Genomic DNA, 13,419 nt, shown 5'->3' on the forward strand with positions numbered 1-13,419 from the left:
ACCTAGAACTGTTAAAATCATTGGCTCTTAGTGTTCCTCGACAAGAAAAGATACTGGTGAACCCTACCATCAACCCAGCAAACGCTATAGAAACTGGTAGTGAAAAAACTGAACAGCCATAGCTAATTATCATGCAGCTACAGCTTTATTATCATTTCTGTACATTCAAAAATAGTACTTGTACTTTATACCCTCAAGCTTATAATTCCCTGGGAAACTATGAGATTATGGCTCATAATTCCCTGCTAAACACACACAAGTGGGATCTAAATTATTATATAGGTGCATGTAAAGTGAGGAAAAGTATTCTCCTAATTAATTTTGCAGAAATATTAATCTCTTTGTCAGGGGGTCATTATTAATTACAGTACATGTACATTGGAAAGAAAACTTTGCGAAGTTTGACGAAGACTTTATTTAACAATGAAGTTATAAAGCTTCGTGGCTTCATCATAATTATTTAGGAGGCCTTGCTTCCCAAAGCTATATTATACACACATTTAATATAAGTAACTCTTCAAAAAGTATTTCCGAAGCTACCCAAAGACTTTCCAAACTTTTCTTTGCAATGTACTGTACACAAGACATACCCAACACTGTAACGTTCAGAGTTGCTCAGTGCACACTGATATAGGAGACGATCTCTTCACAAAATTTATCTAAATATATATAGAGACAATAGTCGGGTTGATCCTCTTCACTTGCACTCTTTACTCATAATTTATTCTGTGCGTTGGCGCCATTGCATAATTATCCGTAAACGTCATCAATTGCGAGTTGCTCACGTGCAATTGACAGGATGTCATGTTACTCTGTGGACAGTTTTTGTGCAGAGGCATGCATCGGTAGTTCGACACTCTTCTCTTGTTAGGGGGCACTTCTAAACTATACTTCTATCATTTCTTAACGTCATTATGACTTTAACATTTTGACCTCCCCTTCCCCCCTGTAAACCCTTCTAAACGTCAACTACATAGGCGTGGCCTGGGGACACCCATTTAAATAGTCACAGTTCTAAAACAGCACAGTGCTTTGATCAGCTTTTTGTTTGCTTTTATTATTGCTGTCTGGTACCACTGTCATCAGTTATATACATGAGAAGTTGAGAACTTCCCAAAAGAGTGGTCCGCTTCAGAGTGTTCTTTTAGATATAAAGTAACTATGCTATCTTCAGTATAATATTATTGTATCAAGTGTCAGAACTTTCATCAATGTCCACCTTACGCTTGTATCTGTTTCTTGATCTTTAAGCAACTTTTCCGTCAATTTCATTTGATCGTTATTAGATTTAAGGCCATGCAGCTATAGATCTATGATGCGACTATGTTGACAGCTTCTAATTAATACAGTAGATTACTCCTGTCTTGTTTCATGTGCAAATTGAATCGGTTCTTGCAATTTGATAGTTTTTGTAGATTGCATCGTTGTCCCTATAGCTTCGATTCCAGGCTGCGCGAGGCTATGTTGTCCCTGGAATTCTCTCTTGTTTCTTTTCAACAGAGGCTTACTACAACGTACTTAACTCAATCAATGAACATTCTAGCCTCGACCCCCGGCCGATCCGTCTCCAATTGAACGCTAGGTCGCGTATTTTTCAACTTCGTTCTATTAAAAAAAAATCGGCCTGGGACCGAGGCTATGAACATTCCTGCAAGTAGGCCTGTTCCAAGTATTCACATTTTTCCACCTATTATTTATTCACACTTGATCAGCCTATTATTTTTTAATAGGCACATCAGCCTATTATTCAACTTCATCACCCTATTATTGATGACACCAAATTATAACATACACCGCAGCGAAATAAAACACCTGTAAAATATATAGCACAAAAAATGGGGTTAAGACGATTTCAGCAGCGAAATAACAAACTTTAGCACAAAAAATGTGGTCTCAACATTAACAATGAGGTTTACTGCCATGTAAAATGTGGGCGTGTTCTGAGCTACTGCGCATGTGCAACTCAATGAATAATTATCATTAAATAATGAAATGATTGCGATTGTATTGCAATGTGAAGATAAAATGAAGATATAAGGCCACTGCAACTTTGACTTTAGTTTCCTGTCCAGCTTCCTCATCTATTATTTCATTATTGACCTTTGTACCTTGTTATTATGACATCATTGCGTTACATAATGCCGCATGGGTCTTCTAAGAAAACCATAAAGACTATCAGGAGTGCATGAATAATTATTCATGCGCTCCTGATTGTATTATATATTCATAGTATAGTGGATACGGTTAATAGACAGCAGCTCGTCCTCATCAAATTAATGTCCTGACAGGAAACTAAAGTCAAAGTTGCAGCGGCCTACATGAGCTAATCAGAAGAGTATAGTCTGACTTCTTGAAATGCTCTTAGAAGCTTCTGGAACTTTGTCTCCATGTTCCTCTTCTCTCTGGCCACCTCCGAGAGCAACTCCCTCATCTCATGCTCCACCCCCGTCACCTGCAAGGGGGAGGGGCATCCGATACTGGCTGTGTACTGGTCAATTATTGCTAAGCCTGGATCGAATTTGTTGTTTTTTTCCCCAAAATGTCTATCCATTTTTACACCCATGCTTTTATATACTGTATAGCGGCAAATTTTCGCGGGTGCAAATTTTTGCTATTTGGCTCCAGAGCCCTCAACAGAAATTTTTGTGGGTTCTAATATTCGCGTTTCAATGCCAGAAAACTACACCCACCGCGTACCGATAGCTTGCATGTGAAATTACCAGTGCGTGGGAGTTTGTCCAGGTTTTAATTTTCGCGTTGCTACTCTGCCCTCCAAAAACGAGAAATTTTGCACCCCACGAAAATTTCCCGCTATACGGTACATATTTTTCTTCTTATGAGCAGCAGTGTTACTCATGTTGAATTGACATAAACTATATATACACAGTCTCACAACATGCATGCAGGAAGTATGCAAGTAGCCTCGTTCCCAGGCCAATTTTAATTTTTCTTGACGAGGCTGGTGTGCAAGATGTAAGCAGCATGTGGCATTGTGGCTTGGCCCTGATAAATTATGCACCCATTTTTCTATTCTTGAAAAATGTGCCTATTAATTCTTATAAAAAATTCGTAAAATCTGCCCAAAAATGTGACATAATGAGTGCTGCAAGCTGCGCTGTGCTAATGCCACTCGCCACGTTTTGCTTTCGCTCAAAAACTATAGAGTATATATTATAGAAGAGGTAAATGTAGGTCGCTTTGCATATGTTATTATGTTGTATAAAATGTTACGTTGATTGCAATTGTTGACAAGAATGAATTGAATTCCACACAGTCATTATAGGAGAGGAGCTTAATGAAACAGAAGCCTATCTGATGGCTTGGATAGAAGCAACTTCAATGGCCTGTAGCCTAACAGTGGGAGCAAGCCTTTGTCAAAGGCATAGTCTGTAGTCTGTAAGAATAGTAAGAGAGCACAGACAGTAGTAGTAGTATCTAAAAGTCCATGTATAATAATTATAGTATCTATCTATAACTAAGAAAAGACTTGTATTGTTATCTATCAGACTTGTGTACATGCATCTATTGTATATGGTATCATTGTCGTGTTTTGTGGCTTACCAGGACCTCAAGAAAAAGAAGTAATATGATTCTGCCAGGACTGAATTCTCTCACATGTGGGATGAGCGCGCATGCGCATTACATCTACAGGTATAAGCATAGATAGTAGAGGAAGGGGATTGGAAACGGGATCACGTGAGCTTATGTTTGCAACGTAAGGCCTCTGCCGCCCTCTGGACAGTCCACATGTCAACCATAGACACCTTGAGGTGTGATTTCACTGGTTTTGAGGTCAAGAGAAAGAGAGGATACTAGGTAAATAAATGTATGAATAGCCCTAAAATTTGTCTTTAGGCATGCATGGCTAGGTACAAAATAAAACATTATTACTAGCTAGTTCACTCTTTGTAGAACACAAACTTTGAAGATTTACAACACTTAGCTTCTCTCGTGGGGTAAGAACTGACTTATGAATTGCATCTGAATGATCACAGTAGTAGTACATGATGGTATTTTATTGTTTCAGCTGTATATTGGAGTGGGGATATCATACTTCTTGAGTTATTGGCCGATTTGTTGATTTCCACTAGCCATCTTTGCGGGGAAGCTTCTCTATAACTAAGCTGAGTTTATATTCAAGACTTGGCAACATTAAAAATCAATGTCTATAATTATTATTGCATTGCATTTTGTATTCATGCTCTGATTTTGTCACCGCAGTGTCGATGTGTGGCAAGAATTAACTTGAACGGAGAAATCACTGGAAGAACATTGATAATTCATGTATATAGTTATGTTTAGACCATGCTTATACCTTTTATTGATTGTTTATTGTTGTCTATGCATGATCATAAGCTTGCTCAAGCTTTTAGTTAAGCATAAACTGACATTTAGTGCATAAAAGTTTTGCAAGCTCAGCACTTTAAGCTGCATCTATGGTCGCGGCTATAATCCGTGTGAAATAGTGCGTTTCTAATCCCCTTCCTCTACTATCTATGGTATAAGGGGTGTGACTGCAAAGAGGCAAGTTCACAAATGGCCACTATAGCTAGCTGCTTTAACAGCTCTTATCTGGCTCTTGAAATTTGTAGCTAACAAAACTAGCGCTTTAGTGCAAGGCTATAACTCATAAGTTGAATAATATTCACTTTCAGCCATTTTTGCTATGAGAACTTTGTTATGCAAAACTTAATGTAATGATCTTTACCAAAAATGGCCATTGATGCCCAGTTGTTCTTTAGACACCTATTATGCAAACATTATTTACCAGGGCCTAATTGTGGCACTGCATGGTCCATCAAAAATAATTGTTCGAGCCCATTTTGCTAAATTTCTCAAGTCCCTCAAATTTTGCTAGGACATTTTTGGTCAAGGCCTAATCATTGCACTATCTTACCCTTTGCTGGGCCAGTTGAATCTCTCTGTCCTTCTCCGCTATGATCCTGGTCACATGCTGATCATGTGATTTCTGCTTGGCGTCCAGCTGATCTCTGAATGCATCATCACAAGTCCGTAACCTTTGCTGACACAATCTGTGGTAATGACATGTTTAGCATAGGTATTATCATTGTAAGCACATACATACATGGATGTAGCTGTTGTACGTGTGTACCCAGTGAACACAACTTGGGGAAGAATTAAAGAAACACTGGCGACTATCACAAGGCATCAATCTAGAGACTAAGATCATAATAATCATCTACATGTTGCTTAAAACAAAATAAGTGTACAGTACGTGTATGTTACTGCGACTAAGATGCTCGAAATACAAATCTACATGTAGTTGGCTTCCGATGTAATGCCTATTCACTGACATAATAGTTCATAGACAGGACAGACACCAACTAACCTCAGTTCCTCCAGAGCAGCCTCCTTCTCCCTCACCAGAGCGGCCTCTCGCTGTGAGAAGCTCTCCTGCAGTTTGCCCATGCTCTCCTCCAGTCCACCCAGCACCCCAACCTTCTCCTCCCACTGGACCTTCAACTTGCTGCAGGGATGGGGAGAAGGCATGTTTTTGGATTTGAGCCCATAAGTTTGGTAATGATAATACAGTAAGAAAAATGTCTATAACATAAGCTTGCAGCAACAGTGCCGACAACACAACAAAGTAAGGAGCTGACCTGTATTTGGACTTCCATTGCTCTAGTTTCTCCTGACAGTCGGTCAGCTCCTCCTTGAGTGAGTCCTTGCGCTCCAACAGACCAGAAACTTGCTCCTACACAGAAGCATGTACATGTAGTACAAGTAATGGACAATCAGCGAGGTAATTTAATCAGTGAAGGAATTTAGTAAAAGTGAAGATGAAAGGCCCATCTTGACAAAAAAAAGATGGACTAGCTTCCACACAACTATGATCTAAAACACACCATGAACGAACTCTCTACAACACACAAAATACCACCACACCCACTCCCAATCCCTCTACCTGCAGGTCATGGTTCTCCGCTTGCTCCTGCTCCAGCTGCAGCTGCAGACTCTGCTGCTCCCTCTGTAAGTCCTGTTGTAGTGAGTGGCTCTCCCGTTCCTTGCTGGAGAGAGCTTGCTTGAGATCTTGAATACTGCCAAGCTGGTCTTCAACCTACATGTACGTATAGGGTACATGTATAAGGATAACCAGAGAGTGAATATAGACATAAATGTATACTTACTACTTATAATAACTACATGCACTGTTTATAATAAGTACATGCTTATATGGGAAAATAACAATGTAGAGGTTGCTTGCAAGTAAAACAATAACACGATGCTGATAGTTAACTAATAGCCATTCAGTGATCATTTTGTGACGCACCTGTTTCTCTTTGATCCTCACTGCTTCCCTCTCCCTCTGCAGTTGTTCTCTCGTAGACTTGACCTCCTCTGAGAGTCCCTGAAGTTGAGCCTCCATTCTGCCCCGATCCTGAGCGAGGGTGGCTCCCTGGTGAGCCAACTCCCTCCCCCACAACTGTCTCTCTTCTCGGAGACCATCAATCACAGACTCCTGAGCCTGGACCCTCGACAACAGGCGACCATTCTCCTGTGAACCAGACCACTCATAGTGACACAAGTATTAAAGAGGGTGACCGTTATAATTATATCGCCACAAAATGCTCTGTAATTGGTCTACATGTACCTCTTGTAGTGATTGGAGTTTCACTTCAAGCTTGTGTTTGTTGGCCACTTGGTCTTCTAGTAGTGTGATGCGATCCTGGATAAAATATGCAGAGTGAGCGTAATCATGTGTTGGCTAATGTTTGTGAACACTGTAGAGTGAACGCTTAATTTAAGTGTCACTACAATGTCACTTCCACAAGCTACAGATACTGTACAGTCTCTAGTCGCTACTCTAAATCACACTCACTTTGAACTGAGTGACAGCCTCCTGCTTGCTCCTACCCAGTTCTCCAATCCTGCCCTTCTGTTCCTTCGCTAATGACGTCAGCTCTAGTATCATGGCATTGGCTTTCTGCTCTTTCTGTACAGCTGCTATAGCCGTCTCCCTTGACGACTCTACATCCCCAGACACCTGTTGGTAGGTCCGATGCAACTCTTGGAATCGGCCTGTTTCAATTCTCAGTGCCATTCTAAATTCGTCTTCTAAATTGTGATAAGAGTTTTGGTGTTCAGATATCTTCTCCTTGTACTGTTCAACCAGAGCTTCCATTCTAGCTCTCTCTGTTGCCACCTCTTTGGAGATTAGTTCTTGAAGCTGAAGGTAAAAACAAATACGTTAGTGAGGCCTGTCCTTGCTCGTGGATATCCATCGCATCTGTTAAGCTATGCATAAATGGTCAATCTTTGGTTGGTATTCATTTACCACCTTCATGAAAGGGGTCACATAATTATTCCAACTCAAGTTATGGGACTTTGAATAATAATCATTACCAATACAAAGCTGTTCTTGTTTCCCCTTGGGTCACACCCAATATATACTATGCGATAATGGATATACAGTACCTCATTGCTCTCCAGAGGTTTGCAGTTCTTCATTTGCTTTTGATGCTCTCTCTCTCTGTTGGCCAGCATCTCTTGAGTTTGGTGAAGCTGAGCCTTCAAATGTCGCACACTCTTCGTCAATAGCTCCACCTCTCTCGCACAGCCTGCTGCTCTTCTTTCAGCCTCTTTCGTTCGAGAACTCAATTCTGTCAGATCTTTAATCTTTTCGGTCTCTAAGCTTCGACAGTTTTCCTCGAGTCTCCTCAACAGATCCATTTGTTCAGCATCGCGTGTATGCATTTTGTCTAACTCAGTGCTTGAATCTTCAAGCTGTCCTCGTAATTCATCGAGTTGGCACTTGAGTGTCGCCTTGTTTTGGTTCGCCCCTGTCACCTTTGAATTGAGACGTGAGTTCTGGACTACACATAATTCGTGTTTAGCTTGTACATCTGCTAGTTTGGTTTGTAGTGTTTGGACATGCTCCACTAGTCTCTCGGCAGCTTGCTCCGCCTTCCATCTTCTCTCACGCTCTTTTTCCAAGTCCTGTGTGCGGGGGTGTGTGTTTAGGGGGTGTGATGGATGATACACACGCATGTATACATGCACAGTATTTATTATTAACTATGTACAATGTAGAACGGTGTAAAGACTGGGTAGCTTTAGCTCTACATTGAGCCGTAGCCTCAACACTTTTAAAAGTACATGCAACCTCATAATAAAGTAGATCTCATGACTTGACTTGTCACACACAATTAGTTGTACCTGTTGCAGTGTAGCCTGTTGAGATTTCACTGTTTTTGGTCCTGGATTCTTGAGCAATCTTTCCTTAGTCCTCTGGTCCTCCGTAGGTGTAGTCACATGTTTACTTGGGGCCCGCTTTAAATCATGGTTTCTCACACTCACTAAACTAGAAGTCTTCCTTGTGTGACGAATTGTTGAACCAGTAGTTCTGAGTTTTGCAATATTGTTGACTTTAGAACTCCTGGAAGGACGAGACGTTGAAGAAGACGCTAATGTGTCAGCATGTGTAGTGTCCTCCTCTGCGCTGGGGGTAGAGTCTGTGGGGAGAGGGGGCGGGGGTTTAGTGTGAGACAAAACATAAATATGGGTAGAGTACCAGAATCATTTAGTGTCCTCTGCTTCTGTTGCCTTCCTCTGTACGGACTTGCCTGTGATGGAAAGTTGACATTTTTATAATAAATTTCCGATATCCACCATAATAATTATTTTATACCTTAGTTTTGTGTAGTAGGGATGTCAGTTGTTTTTCAAGTAGAAGCAGACGGCCTTCATAGTCAGGTCGTCTCAGTGCACACCCACTGCCGTCGTCAGTGCTCGAGGACTTCTGTCTGTACGACTCGAGAACTGTGTCTATACGTGGAGTGGGCAGGGGCTCCTGAAATACCAGTACATGTAGATGATAATTATATTAAAAGCAGTACCAATTTATAGTTACCTTATCGGTAGCATTGTCAGAGGTGTCCAGAAACCCAAGGTATGTGTCTAATACTGTAGTGGGGTGAATGTATTCAATCAGAAGTACCTGCTCCTGCTTCCTCTTATCCAGAGAAAGAAGTGTTTGAGAGACTTACCTGATGTCATGTCGAAGTCATTATTTTTGTGCTGGCTGATATTTGTAGGTGGGCGTGGCTCGATCACCAACACACCCCTTTTAGGCCGCTATTTTATCACGTGAGCGACTTAGCACAGCCGCCCACACTTCCCGCACTTGCGTCCCCTGCATATCATGTAGATCTAGGTTAGCTAAAGACATTCCTGTCTGGCCACTCAGGATGTTTTATAATTGATTTACCCATAGATACTATAAATTTATAGTATCTATGATTTACCAGTAGCTATAATTTTGACATCATTATGCTGATTGCTGAGTGCACAGCCAGCCTGACAGACAAAATTGATGGCTACCGTAAGTAACGGCTGGCTGGCTACGCTCATCTCACCCCCAAATAGTATTTAATGATCTCATTGCTATAGATGTGTTATTTGCTGCTGCATGTATATAATAATTTACGATTAAATGTACCAGAAAATGAATTGAATAGGTTTCGTTAAACCGGTTGAATTAGGCTGATGAAGGTAAATAATAGGCTGAAAAATAGTAAGGACTCGAGGCTAGATGGCAGAGTGGGTTCCAATGTTGCCTCAAATCCTGTTTCGAGGCAAGTTTTAATGGGTCACAGGTTCGAACCCTGTGTGCACAGTGAAAACTGTGAGTTTTACTTTATATGTACATGCGTGTCAGGAAGTTGCTCCTTATAAAATGATACCATAATTTTAATGGCTTAATTTTATATGCAAGACTGCATGCATGGCAACAACAACAATTTATATGTACACTCAATCAATTGACTGTATACTACATGATAAACCTCCATTATGTCTTGATCGTCTTCTCTGACAGTGTCTATATATAATATTATGATTTGTACTAGACACAACCATAATAAGACAATAGCTGCCCGTGAAACTACCTGTTTGGTCTTCCTGACGAGAAGTAAGAACCACGACGTAAAATGAAGAGCTTCATAGATAGCTTCTGGAATGAGTAGAACTGCATGGTGTCAGAGAATGTCACCAGGACGTATAGAGGGGTATGTATGGTGAATACTCAATATAAGTCAATATTGATCGATTCAGTATAGTACCCTAAAAGATGCATTAATTTTACTATTGTCTGAATAATGCAATACGCATAATTATACGTGCATATTCACTAGATGCATACATAATTTTAATCCGGCAACCCTTGGGATAGTGCAGCTTGAATAGCGAGGTGGCCGTATTACATAAAATAGCCACGGCTAAAAACAACCCTACATCGAATCTAATGGCGATTCTGTCTCAAGGATAATGAATCTTTATGCTCTCTATTTAAGTGTGATCCGTGCCAAACCACACCCAAAACGTCATATCCGACCGTAATATATACAAACATTTTGGGGCAGTACTGGCCAGTACTAGGCCTTGCCCAATTATGCTCAAAATTTTGCCTATTAGTCTATAGTCTCCAAGTCTCATGCATTGTACCTATTAGTCTTTAATTCTTACCCATTAGTCTTTAATTATTACCCATTATAGTCTCAATAAAAATCATCAACGAGAATAATACTGCAACATCATAGCCGCTTCTACATAATCTTCTAAGAAACTATATTGGTGAAATAAATCTTAGAAAAGAGTTAACTGATCTAGTAGTACTACTATAGCACCTTCCATACGTATATACTCAGTATTAGCATTACTCATGCTATTGAGGCTATAGTGCTTCTATAAATCATACTTTCTACCAACATTTGGTAAAAATTGCCTAATAGGCTCTAATAATTATTTTTTGCCTATTAGGCTGGCATAATGCTCAATGCTCCACTGCACCTATTAGTCTCAAAATTATGCTAGCATAATCATAATTGGGAAAGGCCTAGCCAGTACACGGAATAGCGAGTGGCCACAATTCAGGGCGAGTTTTTTGCAGTAAACATCTAGCTAGCAATTCATGCCAAACCAAGTGACTGGTATATCGAGGTTGGCCGTACTTCAGAGAGCCGGAAGAGCGAGTGAGTCTACTAGCTGTATATATAGCATATTGCATGCATAGATATACAATATAGAGAGAGATACATACAGTTGTACTCATTCCAGAAGCTATCCATGAAGCTCTTCGTTTTACGCTGTGGTTCTCACTTGTCGTCAGGAAGACCGACGTGGTAGTTTCACAGGTAGCTATGCTTGTAGTTAAAGGGTCTAACTGAATATCTGGTTCATCAGTTTGACGGCATTCATTGAAGGGGCAATGAGGAACTTGAGTATTCTTTTTCTGTTGGCTGCTGTATGTGCAGTGCTGGTCTACTGTGAAGAAAGTGAAGGTACGTTAGCTATGCTTGTTGAATGTCATGCAGAGTAACAATATTTACAATGTATATAGATCAAGCCACAGCTGTTTCAAGCTGGTTCCGTCGACCAAACATCTGTCGTCTTGTTCGCTGCAAGTCTCCAAGATGTCCTCATCCGAAACGAGGGCGATGCTGCTCCTATTGCCCCAAAAAGCAAGGTATGCACTACGTACCAGTGTCAGTGATGTACATTATTATAATTATGTGTTGAGAATCAATATTACATGCACACTCATGCAAGTCATGTATTGGGACTACAAAGCATAACCTGTATAAGCAAATTTCCATTAGGAATCTGCCATTTGCCTAAAGTGACCGGTCTCTGCAAAGCTTACTTCCCACGCTATTATTTCAGCAAGAAATCTGGAGAATGTGAGAAGTTTATTTATGGTGGTTGCGGAGGAAATGCCAACAACTTCAAAACACTCCAGCAGTGCCAGCAAAAGTGTGGTGAGTGTACAATTACTGAACAAGTCTATGTTCCTATACAGCACAAACTATATAACTATGCAACTTTAATTTCCGCTAATATAGGAATTTGCAATTTGCCTAAAGTGACCGGTCACTGCAAAGCTTCCCTCCCACGCTATCATTTCTGCAAGAAATCTGGACACTGTGAGAAATTTATATATGGTGGTTGCGGAGGAAATGCCAACAACTTCAAAACACTCCAGCAGTGCCAGCAAAAGTGTGGTGAGTGCATCAGTACCACCAATTAAACATGCAAGTTTATAACCTATTTTATATGCATGTAGGTGCTCGTGGAAAGTGTTGAAAAGAGTTTGGTGTGTGAACTTTCAAAACTCAAGTATAGCAGAAAAAATAGACCTAGATATATTTAGTATAGTCTGAGCGTTCACAATCAATCAAAGTTTTAGTGATAACAGTATACTGTAATGTTAGTATGCACACAGTGTCGTATATATAGAAATAAACCGTTTAAATAATACATCGATGAGAGGATGTCTGGTTCTATTTCCGACAGGACTACATTATAATCAGGGGCGGATCCAGGAATTTTGGTAGGGGGGTAAAAATCACAAAACATTTTTCTAAAAAAAATGTCAACTGTTTTTTCAGTGTAGCTATTCTAGTTCTTTGGTGATACGATCTATTTTTGTGTTTCCTGCATGACTAATCAAGAATTCTCAGTCATGCTCAGTATCAAACTGGGTGTGGTCATGATAATGTCACCTAGCTACATCGTGATCCAGTGCATGCTGAGTTAATAGCAGCTAGCTAGCTAAGTAGCTGATAGATCACTATATAGATGACGTTCTTAGCCTTAGGAGGAAGGGGGGGAATGGGCCCCCTATTCCATACCCCTGGATCCTCCCCTGATAATGACCGCAAGTGCAATATGCCAGATATTGGCTCAGTAGTACGGCTTTGAGACCACTAATTACTACGTAGCGCATTGTACGATTTTGTTGTGTGGGAGAAGCATAGTTATAATGAGTTTCATGCCTTCCGCATTCCTTATTTTGATACCACAAAAAAGTGAGTTGTAGGATAGGAACAATATAAAAGAGATCATTCCAACTTTTGTTCAAGCTTTCTGGCTGTGCAAATATATGGCATATTGCACTGTGGTGACTTGCTTTGATGTGCCTGGCTTCACTGTGCAATATGCCATATATTTGCACTGAGGTTTCTTTGATCTTTTGCTCAAACATGCAACAATTCAGTATACTGTATAGTCAGTAATTTTTGGGGGGCAAAACATTCGCAATATTTAGTCACTTCGTTTTCGTAGTTGCTGCAGGTAAAGGTAGACAAGGTCTCTTCATTTGTGGGTAAAATATTCGTGGTCAGAGCTGCAACCACGAAAACCACGAATATTTGCCCCCATAAATTACTGACTATACAATATATCTGATACAACCTTTTTCACCTCACTTGAAATGTACATTTTAAAAAACAAAAAAAGAAATGTACCACTAATTGACCTCAGGTATGTAGTAATGGTCAGAGCTGGGCATGCTCACAGTAAATGAATGATTGCGAGTAATAATGGGGGAACCTGGCTGTACAAAATCCTATAATCATTTGTATCTGAGGTGGAGAATGGTATGGCAAAAGCTTGTCAATT

General features: G+C 40.3%; 2 protein-coding genes across 2 annotated transcripts; one reads left to right on the forward strand and one right to left on the reverse strand.

Annotated features, from left to right (window-relative positions):
• Positions 1 to 1,776: 1,776 nt before the first annotated feature.
• Positions 1,777 to 9,081, reverse strand: LOC135344836 (leucine-rich repeat and coiled-coil domain-containing protein 1-like). Its single transcript, XM_064542122.1, has 14 exons — positions 9,009 to 9,081; positions 8,873 to 8,925; positions 8,651 to 8,812; positions 8,534 to 8,585; positions 8,179 to 8,474; positions 7,438 to 7,959; positions 6,842 to 7,189; positions 6,614 to 6,688; positions 6,293 to 6,517; positions 5,927 to 6,079; positions 5,622 to 5,716; positions 5,351 to 5,488; positions 4,898 to 5,033; positions 1,777 to 2,452 (listed from the first exon to the last, which is right to left on the reverse strand). The coding sequence occupies exons 1-14, from the start codon at positions 9,016 to 9,018 to the stop codon at positions 2,324 to 2,326; spliced, it is 2,394 nt and encodes a 797-aa protein (XP_064398192.1). The 5' UTR covers positions 9,019 to 9,081; the 3' UTR covers positions 1,777 to 2,323.
• A 2,062-nt stretch (positions 9,082 to 11,143) lies between these two features.
• On the forward strand, positions 11,144 to 12,274 carry LOC135344899 (BPTI/Kunitz domain-containing protein-like). Its single transcript, XM_064542186.1, has 5 exons — positions 11,144 to 11,300; positions 11,360 to 11,485; positions 11,619 to 11,777; positions 11,862 to 12,020; positions 12,083 to 12,274. The coding sequence occupies exons 1-5, from the start codon at positions 11,228 to 11,230 to the stop codon at positions 12,100 to 12,102; spliced, it is 537 nt and encodes a 178-aa protein (XP_064398256.1). The 5' UTR covers positions 11,144 to 11,227; the 3' UTR covers positions 12,103 to 12,274.
• Positions 12,275 to 13,419: the final 1,145 nt, after the last annotated feature.

The sequence above is a fragment of the Halichondria panicea genome, chromosome 12 (genome assembly GCF_963675165.1).
Source record: "Halichondria panicea chromosome 12, odHalPani1.1, whole genome shotgun sequence".
Classification (NCBI taxonomy): domain Eukaryota; kingdom Metazoa; phylum Porifera; class Demospongiae; order Suberitida; family Halichondriidae; genus Halichondria; species Halichondria panicea.

What these genes read in the sequence shown, in the direction of transcription:
- LOC135344836 (XM_064542122.1), bottom strand. An exon ending in GAGGACACTAAATGATTCTG is followed by an intron (nt 8,475 to 8,533) that starts GTACTCTACCCA and finishes CTCTCCCCACAG; the next exon opens with ACTCTACCCCCAGCGCAGAG. An exon ending in CAATGGAAGTCCAAATACAG is followed by an intron (nt 5,489 to 5,621) that starts GTCAGCTCCTTA and finishes CCATCCCTGCAG; the next exon opens with CAAGTTGAAGGTCCAGTGGG.
- LOC135344899 (XM_064542186.1), top strand. Translation starts at nt 11,228, where the DNA reads ATGAGGAACTTGAGTATTCTTTTTCTGTTGGCTGCTGTATGTGCAGTG. An exon ending in CTACTGTGAAGAAAGTGAAG is followed by an intron (nt 11,301 to 11,359) that starts GTACGTTAGCTA and finishes CAATGTATATAG; the next exon opens with ATCAAGCCACAGCTGTTTCA. An exon ending in GCAGTGCCAGCAAAAGTGTG is followed by an intron (nt 12,021 to 12,082) that starts GTGAGTGCATCA and finishes ATATGCATGTAG; the next exon opens with GTGCTCGTGGAAAGTGTTGA.